The following is an 18,287-nucleotide window of genomic DNA, read 5'->3' as shown; positions in this document are numbered from 1 at the left end:
AAAATGAAACTATCGCAACCGAACATCGGATAGTTAAATGAAAAGATCAAAGAGCATTGGTAAGTTGACATTGGGTAAAATGGCAGGTTGGGTAAAATGGCATTGAGTAAAATGACCGTGGGTAAAATGGCATTGGGTACAATAGCTGTAATATACCTTTTTCTGGCTATATTATTGTATTGAGTTTGTTGAAGTAATGTTTCTCGCCAATTTAATGAACTACTTAGTAGCATAGCCTTTGTCGCTTAAATTATTCTTTTCGGTTTCAATTTTGCTTCGGAGCAGGGCCAACAGCTATAAGTTTTTTTACTGAAGAAAAAGATTTCTATCTGAGACTGAATTATTTGACTGCTGAATTTCAACTTGACAATTTTGGTTGTGTCGCTCTCATTAATACTTTTTAAGTCCTGGGTGCCGTATTTACATTTGAGTAATCACTTGTACAAATACATCAAGATTAACTCAAGATAAAAAGAACTTCTGACACGTGGTGGCACGTGCCGGGCAAATAAGATGAACATAGTAAAATGTACAGTGTAAAAAAAACAGGTTAGCTCTCACAAATTCCTGGGTTATGGGTAAATCAAATAACAAAAGATAATTAAGTGGTTTTTATAACAAATATACCTGAGAAAGTTTATAGGATATTAATAAAGTAAATATACATTTTTGCATCTTAATCAGGCAGAAAAATGAAGTCTGTATATCGCCTTGAGACTACAGCAAACATAGCACTAAATTAGGCGATCAGTGAAAAAGAGGTGGAAAATATATCCATTATTATAAGGAAAGTACTTTAGGACGTTACACTACCCACGTTTAATGAAAAATTTAGATATAAATTTTGATAGAATACACAGATAAAAATGTTAATAGGGAGCCACCCTTAAGTTTCTGTTGCGTTTTCGTCAGTTTCCATAGAATCGTTATTAAGTTGTTGAAGAAATTCGGGATTCATTTGGTTGGGGCTCATTGAAAATGTCAATTTAGTTCGTCTAATAAGCAAATGGGGCTTTTGTTTAGTTGCACGCAGATCGACTCTCGGTCCGGTTGTTGTTTTAAGAGCGCATATTTCAAGGTATTGAATTTCTTCCTCGATCTTTAGTAGACGTACATCGATATTGTTATCAATGTTTTTTTCTCCCTCGATAGTCATCAAAATTTTCATTTTGTGGCCAAGGGATTGCATCTTGGTCAACTCGCTGTTTGAAACCGAAACAACTGGTTTGAGAGGGATTTTTCCATCGGAGAATTTTTATAAAACTAAGGGTTATTCGTTGGAAAATTATGATCTTATGATAAAAATAAATAACTAGAATGTGAAGAAGATTTCCAATGAAGACTATATTAGTCAGAGTAAAAGAAAACTTTATTGGAACATAAGATTCTAACTTATCAACCAGGGAAGGCTTCAGGAGTTGCATTTTGTGGACCAAAGGGGCTGCTATTTTGTCTAAATCGGCTTGTTGGAGAGTATCAGTTGTACTGATCATTTCTACTCTCAATTGTTGAAACAATTCAATATTAGCATCTGTTTCGACGTAAAGTAACGAAGTTTCTCAATTTCAGGTAACGTTGAAATCAAGTGTTGAAGAGGGCCAGCAAGTTTGACATCGATTCGAGTTGCTGGAATTGTCTGGCAACTCGAGAGGTCCGGTCGGATTTTAATGTTTTTCCTGATCAATTGGATTCCACTTTGAAGAGTTTATATGCAAAGTCGACATCCCTCCTTCTCTTCACTAGTAGGCAACGAGGCATCGTTCAAACTATATTCTCTCCACGTAAAGGGCTTTGCTCTCATGATTAGCCAAATCCCGTAACCGAGATTTCTGGCGGTTTCGGGCGTTGGGAGCAATACTTTTTCTGTTTGGCATACTGAAAGTGCAATGGCGTGTGAAAATAGAGTGTTGCTAAGCAAGACGATTGTGCTAGATGAGTCTCCATAGTTTCGTGACATATACGATAAGTTGAAGATCCTAGACAGTTATCGAGCTGTTGTTGGGTCAATGCAGTCGTCTCTATGGAATACTGCGAAATTGCCAAGTATGGACCTTCGATGATCCACTGAAGAGCATCTTTAGGATCCTGTTGGGGCATCGGGACAACGTGCGCACAATAGACGTGACAAGAAATTTGACTGGATGCTAGAGGTATTGCTAGAGTCAAAAGTAATCCTTGTTCAACGGTGGCGATTTCGTAAACGAGTTTGGCGTTATATGACATGAGATCCTTCATGGGTATTGCCAATGACAAACGATCTGTTGAACGTTTTTGGCTATCATGAACAGAATCTAAGACAGCTATTAATGATTTGCAGGGTACCAAAGACATTGGTAATAGTTTATCTAACAAAAAGGGGATCGAGTTTGATAAATTTATAATATAGTGATATAAGGCTGAAAGGTAACTTTTGATGTCTGCGTATAAAATTGATAACGATGAAGCCGGAGGACAATGAGTATCAAAATTGCTGATTTGAGAAGAGCATTTGTGAACAATCTCGTAATAAGTGGGAATTTTTCTCGAAAATGTCGAATTGAGCTTGTACTACTTTCCAGTTTTTATTTTGGTTAACTTGCATTTCCTGCTGGATTTCGGAAACTTTGACTATTTCATGCAAGATAAGAAAGAACTCTTCTTTGCTCGCTGACTCAACTTCGAGTACAAAATCTGACGCAACTTTTGCCACTGGAGCTGCGCGTTTTTGTCTGTTTCTTTGACCGTTTTCTTCTTCAGGACTTAAAGGTTAACGTTGCGCATATGTTTAACCTCTTTTTCTGCTGCTTTTGTTTCATTAGTAATTTTTAAGAGCGCCCAATCTAAGTTTAAAGGTTTATTAGATGAGTTAAATGGCGCTGAGAAATTAACCGGGCATATAATTGACGGTTCTGTTCACATGGTTGCTAATTTTTTCAGCTATCTTCAATTTTCTGTTTCATAACAAAATCATATTGCGGTGAAAGGAACTAGGAATTCGACGTTGACGAATTTCTCTGCGAGTAGAATCTGTGATTCTTTGTGAAAAAGGATTACTTTAGTAAGCGCTTCATATTTAGTTGGTGTCTCTTTATTAATAATTTAAGAAAATAAGAACAAAAGAGAAAGAAATGAACAAGTTAATGTTTTCATCGTGAGAAAAGTTATGTGTACTGTCAGCCGAAATTCAAACCAAGTGACGTTCAATATAGATCCCCTGTGTTGTTCTACTAATATTTGCCTCATTAGTTGACACTACCATACTGAGTTGTTGTTCATTTTATAATAAAAATTTTCATTCGAATTTCATAAGTTGGTTTCCAATTTTGGTGATATTGAAGTTTGATTTATAAATAAACATAGTTTCTCCCAACTGCAAGGGTTGAGGCAGCGCTCAACCTGAGCCAGGGGGGCAAAAAAATAGGTTCTTACGGCACCACTTCCCAGCAACACGGGTTGTAGCCATGGGTCGTGAGATGTCTAACTTTAGAAAATTCACGGGCTTGTTGTCGCAAGTTCTTGGGGGTAAATATTAATAAAGCACGTTTATCAATAGCATTTTGAGTTAGGAGCACGATTTGTTTTGTTTTGTCAGAAACAAAGGCACTGATGACTGTTGAAGTAAGAAGGTTGTTAGTTTGGGAGCTAATGTATTGTATGTAGTTACAGTATACATATTCCGCAAAGTGATTTGAATAGTGGCAGTTATTAACAACAGGGAGTACTTGGGTATTGTATAAATCGTGGGAAGGCATTTTAATTTAGCACCAAAATTTGTGTATTATAACTCGGACACTGCAATATTGATTTCATTGAATCCGTCTTCAGGGTAGTCATCTTTTCTGCACGTGTCTCTGATTGTCATCTGTTGTCTAGCAGTGGTGCAGAGGTCAGTTACTGGCGTGGCTGGTGGTTGTTACATCAGTTTTGATCTCAGCCATCCAGGCATCACTTTAATGAAAATTTGCTTCACTTGCTCGTTTTTGTCCTCCGCTGCTTTTAATCTAGCAGCGCGTGCGGCTGTTTCTCCACCAAAACATGCGTGCTCTGCTCTATCACCTGCTCGTCCATCTCCTGGAAGCGCCAATGCTGCAACTCCTGGCCGATTTGCCGTTGGGTAGGCACGCTGAGCCTTTGTTTGTAAGTTCACTAGGAATTTTTCTGGGCTGTCTGTTTTTGGGTCAAATCGTAGCTGTTCTAATTTAAGGACATGAACTTCTTGAAGATCTTGATTAGCGAAGTGGTCCCTGAGTGCTGTGAGGCTTAATTTAAGATCATTTCTGGTTGCTTCGGGCAACGTTTGAAAGTATCGTAACGCGGCGTCTCGGAGGTGAAGTTGTAGAACGTTCGATTGTTGGTTATTAGGGATTGCTGCGACACCTGGGAAAAGGTGCTCGAATTGGCGGAAACTTTGATTTTCGGCTCCGCTATAGGGTTCTACTGTTATTTGGGCATTAGCGGCCATCTTAGTTTCTTATAATTTTGAAACTGCACTGAACTAAATTGAAGATAATAATCTGAATGGGCTGGGAAAGCAATTATTCAGAAGTTACGATGAGGGGAGTTTCAAAATCATCTAAATCGATATCATAGCCATGGGTCATGAGATGTCTAACTTTAGAAAATTCACGGATTTTTTGTCGCAAGTTTTTGGGGGTAAATATTAGCTCGCGTTTATCAATAGCATTTCGAGTTAGAAGCACGAATTGTTTTATTTTGTCAGAAACAAATGCACTAATGACTGTTGACGTAATAAGGTTGTTAGTTTGGGGGCTAATGAATTGTATGTAGTTACAGTCTACATATTCCAAAAAATGATATGAATAGCGGCAGTTCAGTTATTAACAACAGGGAGTATTTGGTTATTACATAAGTCGTGGGAAGGCATTTCACTTTAGCACCCAAATTTGTGTATTCTAACTCGCAGTTTCCTGGTTGACTCAATTTTGTTACCAATTGAGCAGTTTCACTTTCTCGTTCTGCGAGTATGTGTCCCTGTGTGCTGTTACTATGTCATTGGGCGTCACCTCTCTTTTATGCTACAATCTCTGATGCATTCACTATTGATAATTGAAAGGAAAAACTAATGGCGCTGTCTGTCATAAAGAGGTAGGCGAAGAAAGCTGTGATCAGATAATTAGCAATGAAAAAGAAAATAAAAAACGCTGCTATAAAATGTAAACAAAGTTGGTTGAGACATTGATATTGGGTGTATTATAAAGTACTAATTTTAGTTAGAATCTCCGCTTTCGAATATTAATTGAGATTTCAGTCTTTCTAAGTCGAGATGCCTTTCCCTTTTAATGTGCTTAATTGCTGATTTGAAATAGTACTGATTCTCGAATGATACTATTGCAGTGAGCCTGTCTTTATAGTCTTCTGTAAATCCAACAATAAGAATAGTGAGTAATTTATCTTCAGGAAAAATAGAGTATGTTTCTGCGGAGGTATTTCCAGTGCTGAAACTTCCGTATGAAACGAGTGCTAAGTCAAATTTGTGCAGCTGTCTAACTTCATCTCAATCAAACAAATTAGTAAGTAATGTTTTGAATAACATTGGCATTAGAAAAATGTGAAGATTTAAAAGATAAACAATTTTTTGGAAGGAACTAATTGAAAAAGCTATCTAAACTCCTGTCACCATGTAATATGCTTTTGTCTGGCTATATTATTGTATTGAGTTTGTTGAAGTAATGTTTCTCGCTAATTTAATTAACTACTTAGTAGCATAGCTTTTGTCGCTTAAATTATTCTTTTCGCGTGTTTAATTGTTCAGGGCCAGAGCGGTTTCAATTTTGCTTCGGAGCAGGGCCAACATTTATAAGTTTTTTCACTGAAGAAAAAGATTTCTATCTGAGACTGAATTATTTGACTGCTGAATTTCAACTTGACAATTTTGGTTGTGTCGCTCTCATTAATACTTTTTAAGTCCTGGGTGCCGTATTTACATTTGAGTAATCACTTGTACAAATACATCAAGATTAACTCAAGATAAAAAGAACTTCTGGCACGTGGTGGCACGTGCCGGGCAAATAAGATGAACATAGTAAAATGTACAGTGTAAATAAAAACAGGTTAGCTCTATCACAAATTCCTGCGTTATGGGTAAATCAAATAACAAAAGAAAATTAAGCGGTTTTCATAACAAATATATCTGAGAAAGTTTACAGGATATTAATAAAGTAAATATATATTTTCTCATCTTAACAAGGCAAAAAAACGAAGTCTATATATGGCCTTGAGATTACAGCAAATATAGCACTAAATAAGGCGATCAGTGAAAAAGAGGGGGAAAACATATCAATTATTATAAGGAACGTACTTTAGGACGTTAAAATAGCATTGGGTAAAACTTGAAATGGGTAAATTATCATGCAATCGTTTGTCATATACTCTCACTTGTAACTGTTTTAAAAGACAAATTTTAACATTTTAGTTAGGCAGAAATTAGAGAAAACTTAATAGGTAAATAATTACATGAAAGTCCCTAGAGTTACTAATTGCGGTTTTAAAACACTAATAGCTGATTAGGACTTCCTCAAATCTCAGTATATGGGAAATTTCGGCATCACAAAGAAATCTTAAGTAATTAATATCGAATTTCACAAAAGCAAATTTAGGCTAAATAAGGTTTGTTTATTCGGAAAACAGAGACGAAAAACTGATATGAAATTTATGCTAAAAGTGCTATTTAAGTAATGTCGTACACTAAATAAAGCAATATTAAATGAGAAAAACGATTTGAGGTTTTTCCAAACGTTTTAAGGGAAATCATCGTATTTTCTGGGCAGCTACATCACGGCTGAAGGTGGACTTTCAAAGGAACAGCTTTGGCTATTAATACTGCAAAAAAGCTATCAATTTTCAATGACATATCATGAAATTGATTAGTCTTTACATTTTTCAATTACAATAGTATCTAGAAAGAAAAAATTTTAACAATAAAAAAGAGGACGCTTCCGCACCAACCAGAAATCAACTCCACAGATACGTACTTATACTCAAACAAGTTAGGCTTTCCAAATTATGAGAAATTTCTTGTGGTCTTATGAATTAAAGTTACATACCCGAAATCTGTATCCCACAAACTTTTAAATGGTACCAAAGAAAAATTGCGGATTTGGTCTGAAGATCCGGACTCTGAAAAAATTTCCCTTTTTGAAATTTTGTAAAAATTATACTGCAATCATTTTTTTCGCTTTTTCAAAATTAACTCAGGCAAAACAGTTTATGCAATGAATGTTTATACAACGGATTGTGATGGCCAGTCCCGGCTCTTATCGTGCTATGCTTTTAGCAGAGCAAAAAAGCAGAAATTCGTTCAGACGGACTTACAAAAACAGAAAAAGTGATCATGCGCGGAGAGCTCACAGGTGGACTCTATTTGTATCCGATATTTGATTCCCTGTAATTAAATCAACAATCAAGCGTGAAATTAATAAATGCACTAAAAAAATGATCTACGTGTTATATGCAAACCTGATTGGCAGACATGAGTTAGGAGAGAGGGCTATTACCTTAAAATTGGGCTCATCAAAGGAGCATAGTCGGTCTATCAAATCGGCACGAGATCCAGCTTCGAACTTAGTCCTCGCAAAAGACCACTCCGACGGCAGTGTTCCGTCACTCACCATTGGGAAGGTGGCCAGAAGCTGAAAGGTATACCACAGATTTTGAGAGGAAGAAACAACCCTGCATATGTATATTGTTCAATATTATGAATAAATGCATCGTCAAGGATGATTTGTTATTTTATCTACGCTGAACCTAATCAAGTCTTAAACAAGGCAACCATTTAATTCTCTATAAAGAATTTCAAAATTTGGTAATCGTGCGCGTAAAAGTTTGGAACGTCGAATAGTGTCACTGAATGCCAAAAAGTATTGCCATCGTCTCAGATCAACAATTTTTTCAATAGCTTTCGTTTTGGTTCAAAAACAACTCAAAACATAGAAGCGCCGAAGAGAACACGTGAACCAAACTGCTGTTTTCAGCTATGTGGCGTGAAAAATGTGAAACAAAAAATGATCGCCAGATGAAAAAAATGTGAAGGAAGTCGAGAATGACTTCCGATACTTTCCGATTTTTGATTTAAAAGTCACAGTTCGAGTTGGGAATGTCACAACCATTAAGCTATGATTGCGGGAACATAATGCTATATAAACCGACTGATTCGTAACAAATCTTGCCGCCAATTGAAACATTGATTAATACTTCTCGCTCTCATCAACACACAACTTATCAGGTTACTGTGCCCAGTCAAACGCACAGCTGCACACAAAAATTTTTCTGCAAGGCGGCCAAACAAAAACAGACAAAAAAAAGCAAAGGCACAAGACACTGCCGAAGAGACCAGAAAGGGCCAAAGAGACGAAAGCCAAAACGAGAGAGCAAACGAGAGAGCAAACGAGAGAGCAAAGGAGAGTCCAAAAAGAGAGCAAAAAGAGAGAGCAAGGCCAAAAAAAGAGCAAAAGAGAGAGCAAAGAGTCCGAAAAGAGTAGCTAGCAAGGATTAGCAGGGTGAAGTTCCAGACCCTAGTTTTGAAGGAGTGCCGGCAAAGTGCCAAACCAAGATTGAAAACATTAATTGTTCTAAATTTGTAAAAAGCTACTTTCCTAAAAGGTAGCTTATTGGTTGTGACGCGCGTGCATTTCCGGATACCGTTCGGACATTTTTTTGAAAAAGCGCAACCTAATCGAACATTGTTCAATTTTTGAAAAGGCGCTGATTTGCTGAACAACGTTCAGTTTTTGATTTTAAAACATTGTAATAAACCTGTAGAGCAGCGCAAAACTTAAAACAATCTATAAATATGGTTGAACTTGATTGAAAAACGATATAACTTTGGAGAAATAGTCATGCTAATGAGGGGCGAAACATGTAGAGATTGCCCTTGAGTCTGTGAAGTTATTGCAATCTGGGTTCCGCTAAGGATAACACCCGACCTAGAGGATCCTTTTACAGTCGAACCTTGTAAGGACGTGGCCTGGCCGTTTCTCAGTGACCAGTAATGACACAGACAAAAGGGTAGTGTGTGCATGTAGGACCTTTTGTTTGCCGACCTTTCAATCCTAGTTCTCCAAAAAGTTGGTTTTTGTATGAAAGTAACAAGTGAAAAAGTTTTGAATTGATAAACTGATTAGAGACTAATTTTTGCTTTGAATTGATAGACTTGTTAGACAAGATATGAGTAATAAGAACGAACGTGTCCGATTCAGCGGGAAAGAGGAAGACTTTTTGTACTTTTCGGAGCAATTTGAAGCTCGCATTTTTGTCCTTAAGTTGTACAAGGTACTTGATGGTAGTAGCACTTTTGAAGATTATGTCCCTTCTACACGCCCTAACGCTTCACGAGCCGAAAAAGACGCAGCTATAGATAAAGGGAGAGAAATTTTCAAAGAAAAACAAATGCAAATATGGTATGAGCTTGTTTCGGCGCTGGACAAGCAGTCAGTTCTTTATCTTAGGCCATATAAAGGAGATGGGGCTCAAGCATGGGATGTGTTAACTAAGAGATTCCGTAGCTTTGAGAGGCCTAGATTACAAAAATTAGTCAGCGAACTCACTAGCCTTGTTAAAAGAGACGACGAAAGTCTAATTGAGTATATAACAAGAGCAGAAGAACTACAATTTAACCTTAACCAAGTCAACGAGGGTTTGAGTGGAAAAATGTTCACATCAATTCTACTGAAAGGTCTGCCAAACGAATTTGATAATTTTGTCACACTTGTTAAATACGGTAGTGAGGATAAGTCACTTGATGAGTTGAAGCGAGATCTGATCAACTTCGACACTGAGCAAAGAATAGAGAGTAATAGGAAAAACGCAAGTGAAAGTGTTTTCCTAACAAAGCAGAAGAGGTGCCATAACTGTAACAAATTTGGACATATTGCAAAATTCTGTCGCTCAAATAATAACCGGAAGCCTAATAACCAACAGCCTAGTACCAGCAAAATAATTCAATGCTACAATTGCAATAAATTTGGACACATAGCTACAGAGTGTAGGAATAAAAAGTTTGAGAGTCATGCCAGGCGAAGCGTTAGAAGTGAGAAACAGAATCTAGCTAAAGATGAAGAATACTTCAGTTTCTTTTTATGCCCAGTTGATGATGAGGGACTAGGACTAGTGCTAGATTCGGGGGCAACAAGTCACATGATAAACAACAGGGAAATGTTCATCGATATCGATGATAGTTTCTCGGGCAAAGTACAGAATGCAAACAAAACAGAATCTGAAATTTGTGGCCGAGGTACAGTTGCATTTTTAGTTAAGGATAGCAATCAGGTTAACACAAAAATTATCTTGGAGAATGCCTTGTTTATACCTGAAAATTCACACAGTCTAGTGTCAATTAGTAAACTTAGAGAAGCAGGAGCTGAAGTTTTGATAGGACCAGAACTAAGTATAATTGACAAAAGCGGAGTTGAGTTCCCATTTAGGCAGGAGAAAAATTTGTTCATTTGGGACTATAAAGAGATTGATAACACTTGCAAGGAAAATTGCCTACTCTCCAGTAGCTTGAAAATGTGGCACAAAAGATTGGGTCATAACAACTTTACGGACCTTAGCAGACTAGTTGAACACGTTGAAGGAATGCGTATCAGCGACAGTTCGGTAGATGTATGTGAGATTTGTGAGTTGAATAAGGCTAAGAAACAACCAATAGCAAAAGATTGCACAACAAGAGCACAAGCAGTGTTGGACATTGTGCACACAGACATCTTAGGGCCTATTACCCCCGAGGCTGTAGATGGCCACAAGTACGCGATAGGATTTGTTGATAGCTTCAGTAGATATTGTAGGGTTTACTTTATGAAGTCAAGGGACGAGACTCTAGAAAAATTTCAACAATTTTGTGCAGATGTAGGCCAACCTTTAACTTTAGTATCAGACGGTGCAAAAGAGTACATATCTAGCGACTTTAAAAAGTTTGCCCGGCTAAAAGGAATCAGGCTTGAGAATTCTGCGGCGTACACGCCACAAGAGAATGGTAAAATTGAGAAACTTTGGGACGTCACTGTAGGAACTGCTAGATGTTTAGGAGATCAGGCTTCTTTAGAGAAAAAGTATTGGACTTATTCGCTCAACATGGCGTTCTATTTGAAAAATTTTTGCTATCATTCGGCAATAAAGAAAACCCCTCATGAAGCCATGTATGGTGAGAAACCAAATCTTAGTTTCATGAAAGTATTCGGTTGTGTTGCTTACCCTTTCATAGAGAAACAGTTCAGAAACAAAATAGACAGAAAAGCGAAGAAGGGAATTTTCTTAGGTCATGCACTCGATAGTAGATCTTTTCTGATAGGAATAGAAAACGATCGCGGTGAGCTTAAGGTTCAGAAAACAAGGAATGCAAGGTTCGACGAGAATAACTATTACTTTGGAGTGAACGAACAGGCAAATCTAGAACATGAGGTAAACAAAGAGATGAGTGAAATAGTTTTGTTAAGTGAAATTGTTGATCAAAATTTGTTACCTAAAAACGCAAAAGAGGCTTTCAAGAATGAAAACTGGAGGAAGGCAATGCAGGACGAATATAACTCACTGAGCGAAAATAAAGTTTGGGATCTAGTTGAGAATAATGGAGCAAAAGTAGTGGGTAGTAGATGGCATTTTGGAGTTAAATATGGTCCGACGGGGGAGATAAGTAGATTCAAAGCAAGGTTCGTGGCCAAAGGTTACAGTCAAGTCTTAGGGAAGGATTTTCATGAGACATACTCGCCAACGACTAGGTTGTCAACAATTCGTTTAATTGTGAGCTTGTTTGTTCAAAAAGGGTTGAAAATAAGACAAATGGATATAAAAACAGCATATCTTAATGCACCTATAGCTGAAGAAATTTACATGAAACAACCAGAAGGTTTTGAGCAATTAGACAACAAATGAAAACCTCTTATTTGTTTAATGAAGAAAAGTCTTTACGGTCTTAAGCAGTCAGGAAGGAATTGGTATCTGACATTTCGGAACTTTTTGGTAGCCAAAGGTTTTGAATCTTCGGTTCATGATAATTGCTTGTTCATAAAGAAAAGTGAAAGACAACTTCAAGGCGCAGTTTGTTTGTGGGTAGATGATATAATAAGTTGCGAATTTCAGAAAAACTTCTCGTCTTGGTTCGAGAGTGAGCTGTCTAAGGACTTTAAAATAAGTGATTGTAGAGATCTTTGTTGGTTTCTTGGAATGAAAATTGTGAAAAAGGAAAATTCAATTGAAATCAACCAAGAACAGTATATTGAAAAGCTGTTAGAGAGATTTGGACTAGAAAATTGCAAATCAGTAGAGACACCACTTGCAGAAATAAAACTAACAAAAGAAGACTGCCCTCAGGAGGGGAGTGAAGAGCAAGAGCGCATGAAAAATTTTGATTATAGAAATTTAGTAGGTTGCTTGATATTATTTAGCTTGCTCAAGTAGACCAGACATTGCTTTTGCAGCAAATTTCTTAAGTTCTTTTGTTGAGAATCCAGGGGAAAATCACTGGAAAGCCGGAAAAAGAGTTTTGAGATACCTCAAAGGTTCTAAGTCAAAGAGTTTAGTTTTTAGGAGGGGAGACAAGTTAACCTTAGAGTGTTACTCCGATGCTGATTGGGCAGGAAATTTAGACCATAGGAAAAGCACTTCAGGATATTGTTTCAAACTTAGTAGTAGCTCAGCCGTTGTCAGCTGGTCAACAAAGGTTCAAAGATGTGTTGCTACATCAACGGCAGAAGCCGAAATGAATTCCTTAGTAGAGGCAACAAAGGAGGCCATTCACTTGAGAGATCTGCTTCAGGACTTAAGCGTTGAGGTGCAAAAACCTATTGAGATTTTCGTTGACAACCAGGCATGCATAGCGCTCAGCAAGCAGTCCACTCACTATGGAAAAACAAAACACTTTGCACTTAAACTTCATTTCATAAGGGAGCTTGTAGAAAGGGGAGAGCTGGAATTGAAATACTTGCAAACTGACCTCATGATCGCAGATGTCCTCACCAAGGGGTTAGGTAAAACAAAACACGCTAGGTTTTGCGCGGCTCTCTTAGGTGACACCCAACCCGAAAGGAGGGGTGAAGGAAGTCGAGAATGACTTCCGATACTTTCCGATTTTTGATTTAAAAGTCACAGTTCGAGTTGGGAATGTCACAACCATTAAGCTATGATTGCGGGAACATAATGCTATATAAACCGACTGATTCGTAACAAATCTTGCCGCCAATTGAAACATTGATTAATACTTCTCTCTCTCATCAACACACAACTTATCAAAATGGAATGCATAACCAGAAGTTCTACCTTATGAATTTCTTCACTGTAACGTTTCTTCTGTAAAAGAAACTTCAGGTTCTCTAATCACGATTTCATTTTCAACCCTTTCAGCCAAATAAATAATGACTCTAGAGACATGAATGTGAACATTGGTACTCATATAACAGAACATCCTTGATTCAGTTATATAAAAAGAACCATTCGAACAATTTTGTTGAAGAAACAGAAATTTGGCATAAAATTATTAGCTAACCTCTTGAAACAGCATCACTTCTTTCAGCTGGAAGGACACCTTCTGACGTAGACTCTGGTTTTCGATATCTGGATCTCGATTAACACAATTCAGAATCTCAACAGCTTCGTTCACCGTAAACTCCTCCACACTATCAGATACAAACAAAGCTCTCAATGTCTGATCTCTAATACTGTAAACCTTTTCCGGCTGAGCAAGAGACTGAACGCATGTCAACATATCCAATATGGGCTGAAATCTTGTTTTATTCACGGGATCCCATGAAATGATACTTGTTATCAGTTCGAGTTTGCGACTTATGTCGTATCTTGATACGTCGCTTTTCAAAATTTGATCCACGAGCATGAAGCACTTTTTGACAACTTTGGGACATTTTGAACCACAGATAATTCCATGTTCGCTCAGAATTGAGAGAAAATTGTCAAGTCTATCCATACCAGCAGAGAATTGATAAAAATCCTTTAAAGGCTGCAAAATCGATTTTGCCCAAATTGACAATGCGTTGTTTTTTGAGGTTCTTTTTGTAGCAGACACCGTGTCTTCGATGAGTTTCAAAGAATCCAATATTGGATCTCTTCTTTGAAGTGTGGGTGCCGTTGCTGGACTCAAACTGAACGTCAATTTCCTGTTACTCATAGACCTCTCAAGGTCGCGTCTATCAGTCGTTTCCTGTGATTCGTAACAAGTTTCAGTAACTTGATGTAACAAGTTGACTATAACAGCTTGCATTGGGTTCTTATTGTGCAGGAACTGTTTGAGTCCTTCGGCGCTCTGGGGAGGGTATGTCTGACAACCAATTCTATCTGACTTCTCGCAAAGATACGAAGCATCAACGAACCCTGGCACCGTAACTCTGTTCGACCCAAAGGAGTCTTCAAAACCAGGCCATGAAACGTCGAACTCGTATTGGATCTCAAACTTTCTGCTTTCCTCTTCGTTGGAATAGACGTAAACGTTCTGGAATCCTTTTGAGTACAGTTCCCGCAGCTGATCAGCTTCCTCTTTTTCCAAATATTTGGGGAGGATTTTCAGTAAAACTGGCCAATTAGAGGAAAGATTGGTATCTTTTACCGTATTAATTGTGACAAAGTCTGATCCGTATTTGTCAAAGAGGTGATCTTGCAGTAATTGAGGACAAGACAATCCAGTCTTGGACAATCGGATGCTCTTTTGCATCCAGTTAGAGATTCCTTCTTCCATCTGGTTCTCAAGAGACGCTCCTTTCACAATCTTAACATAAAATAAACCTCAAGATTATGGAAGATAATTATGACCAAATTTTTCATTAACAGATATGCAGGTATTTTCAACAAGTGCTTCAGATTGTGGCCCAAGTTTCCTTTGTTCAGATTCTTTTAACAGCCATGACAACGGACAAACTGACATGTTCAAATTAACATTTTCCCGCAGAAACTGCATCATCTCAGAGCACCGTGGGACGCTTTCTGAATACTTGCTTAAACATACTTCAAGTGTTTTGCGTGATACCTGTCTAAAGTTAAACCAAAAGAATTTTTATAAAATTTTTTACCAAGAAGTACAATTCAAAATGGGTTTTCAAGGCAGCTTCCAAACTACAACTTAAAAAGATTTTAATTATCTTGGTTCCCAGCCAAAAAACTTTATATATCTTTATTAGAAAACTTTAAGATATTGACAAATTTGCAAAATCTTTGCACGTGTTCCAAAAAATTGATTATTTTTTACCAAAATTTATCAATTCATGTCAAGATTTATCATGAACACTTAGCTCAAGAAAGCATCTTGCCAAGGCATTCCAAGTTTTGCCACCAAAATCAAGATCTTGCTCGTCTTGGCAAAATGTATCAAGAATTTAGTTTCACTACTCTGGTAGAGTCCCTTTGATTTCACTGCTGGAATAGTCCTCGCTTTTGCTTCATAATCCCAAAGACAGATTCCAGAAACTTCGGATATTAATGTTAACCTTAGACTATCCGTATGGACATTCCAGAAGATTCGAAAATTATTCGAACAACAGCTATACCAATATCTTTCATTATTTGAGATCGTAGGACACAAATTATGGGGAAAATTATAGAAAAATTATAGAAAAATGAGGAGGGGGTTCAAACCCAACCAAGAATCAAAATTGCACTTCGCCCCATGAGGTTCTGCTTCCTTAGCAACTTCGGTGAACTGTACAATTAGAGCCTACAAAGTCTCGAAGACAGCTAAACGGAGTCTTTATAAAGCTTTCCTGTTTTACCTATTTATCTCGTTTTGCCTATTTAGACGGCAAAAGTCAAATTACTCAATCGAGCGATAGAATATTCTAGAAAAAATGGCAAACGGCCAAGCAGAAATATTGCATTTAAAACTTTCACAATTACATAATAGATTCAAACTTCATTGGAGAGCAATTATGAATGCATTTTTTAATATCTACAGTTCCCTCTTTTTTTGTCATTTCCTACCTGCAGAACTGGGGAGTAGGAAGTCCCATCAATGAGAAGAAAAGTTTCATCAAAAGATGAGAAATCCATCAGAGATGAAGATCCCAGACGTAGTTTGGCCATAGCCTGTAACACTTGGTACAACAGAGGTCCAAAGTGGACAGATCCCACTGGCTCCTTTTTGTTACGTAATATACAGTTACGCAACTGCCACAGAGATAGACGTTTCAGATCCCCAACACAGTATGTGAGACGTAACTGGAAAGATAACTTTTCAAGCGGGGTTCCGCCAATGAGGCACGAGAGCCCCATGTTGTCTTTGGAAGTCTGAAAATAAACAAAATATGCACATAATAGAACATTTAATTATATATTTATTTTTTTAATGACTCAAGATTTGTTTGACATACATGCGATGAAAATTTTATATTTTCGTATAATAGTGTGTATTATAGTATGTATTAGTTGCCCCGAATAATAGTATGAATTAGTTGCAATGGCTACTCTGATCTGTTATCCATTATGAAGCAATCATACATAGTGACTGCATAATGATTTATCCTCCCCAATACTTGAAAAATTGTCTTGGGTGTCAAAAAAACCTACAAATCCTTTTTGAACATTTACAGCAACTTACCCTGGAATCAAATTTGGTTTAATTCGAGTTATGTATAAAATAGTTGCGTGTATAAATATTGTTCCATTACATCAATTGCATGAGCAATACAAGTGAAAACCCACATGGTTACGAAATCAAAAATCTTGTTCACGAAGGGGGGGGGGGGGGCAGAAACCCCTAAAAGGAATCTAGTTTTAAAAACCTTGTGAGCCTTGGCTTCCATTACAGCTCCATGAATGAACATGAGATTGTAGAGGTTGCAGAAGAATGCGAACATGTCCCTGTTTGTCTTGATCTCTTTGATGTCCAAAACTGAATTGGACTCCAACATATGCAACTCCTCCAGAAGAGCCTCCAGGTCATAACTGTCACTGAATTGAAGCAGATCAGCCCCTGTCACTTTCCCAGAATTATGGCAATGTTCTGCATAGACGAAATACGACATGACATAAGACACGCTCAACAAGCTCAAGACATGAGAATTGCAGAAATCGTCCAAACGAGGAGAGTTCAACTCGACAAAACTTTTTCATTCTCGTTCGAACTCATGCATCTCTTCACACAGTATCAAGCACGAGAAGAAAAACAAACTATTAGGAGTATTTTACAAAAAGTCAATGTGAATTGTCTATACCTGACAGAGTTAAAGAGATTCTTAGGTTGGAGCAACATAGAAATTGTCAGAATGTTAATTATAACCCATGTTAGCACATAATGTTGCAACCAATTTCAATATCAATTTTTTCCACGATAAAAAATCACGTGGTTTATGATACAAAAAATTGTTTTTGGACAATAAAATTAAATGCTCCACAAGTTTACGACTACTAGAGTAGATGCCGCCGAAATTAGTCTGTTTCTTTTTCATGCCAAGTTTAATATGCTCAAATTTGTGTAAAGTTACAAAACAAAATCGCAAGCCAGCAAAATAACTCAGACATATTTGCATTCTAGTGTCCATTCTCATTACTTTTACTGGCAAAATTCAAAAAATGAAAATAAAACATGAAAAAAGAAATTGCGGCAAGGGTGAAGGCAGTAAAAATATATGAAAGCAGAACAGATATAGCACCACAATTAATAAATTGAGAAAATTTTTTGCCGAAAAAACTTTACAATCGAATTAATCATAGATTTTCTACCTGATACTAAGTCAATCTTTATCTTTTCTTACTTTGAAACCATTTTTCTTACTTTGCATTCAGACTTTGATTTATTTATTTGAAAAGCAATAATTTAAAGAAAAAAGAAAAAATAGCCATATTGACATGGTAGCGAAGCGACTTTGTTTGTCAATCAATTATGTCCTATCAACAACATAAACTCACATAAACGCATAACATTGAGCAACCTACAACCAAGCAAATTTTATCAAAAGAAAAAACATTTTGAAAAAGTGCTACACCTTAAGAGCAACACAAACTTAGCCATCAATTCAAACTTAAAAATTTCTTCAATACCGCTATTATGTTCCATTCTTAATTTAAGAATCAGAGTAGAGTAGAATCAGAAAGTAATGACAGCCGGGATTTCAAAATTTTTCAGAAGTGCAGTGAACCTTAACTCTGTCGTCACACTTACCACATATTCTGTCGGATTAAAACGTTTGAAATATCTTCAGAGAAAACGCCATATACACGATAGTTTTAAGGACAAAAATTGTTTAGATACGCAAACATTGGGGACATTCGATCATTAGTTCATTCAACTTCAATTTTTCAGTGGCCATTGACTTATAATTTCCAAAAACTTAGGCAAGAGCGGGTCATCTTCATATATC

General features: G+C 37.0%; 1 protein-coding gene across 2 annotated transcripts in view; it reads right to left on the bottom strand.

Annotated features, from left to right (window-relative positions):
* LOC142342925 (uncharacterized) overlaps nt 1-18,287 on the bottom strand; it is a 243,881-nt gene that overhangs the window by 158,233 nt on the left and 67,361 nt on the right. For both annotated transcript variants that reach the window (XM_075394607.1, XM_075394614.1), the window contains 4 exons: nt 16,710-16,930; nt 15,910-16,215; nt 13,475-14,704; nt 7,494-7,628 (listed from right to left, as the gene is read on the bottom strand). In XM_075394607.1, coding sequence (XP_075250722.1) covers nt 7,494-7,628; nt 13,475-14,704; nt 15,910-16,215; nt 16,710-16,930 — 1,892 coding nt within the window. The remainder of the gene's footprint in view (nt 1-7,493; nt 7,629-13,474; nt 14,705-15,909; nt 16,216-16,709; nt 16,931-18,287) is intronic.

The sequence above is a fragment of the Convolutriloba macropyga genome, chromosome 1, assembly GCF_964194025.1.
Source record: "Convolutriloba macropyga chromosome 1, txConMacr16.3, whole genome shotgun sequence".
In the NCBI taxonomy this organism is placed as follows: domain Eukaryota; kingdom Metazoa; phylum Xenacoelomorpha; order Acoela; family Convolutidae; genus Convolutriloba; species Convolutriloba macropyga.
The sequence above is the reverse complement of the archived record's forward strand: the minus strand, read 5'-3'. Positions and strand labels throughout refer to the sequence as shown.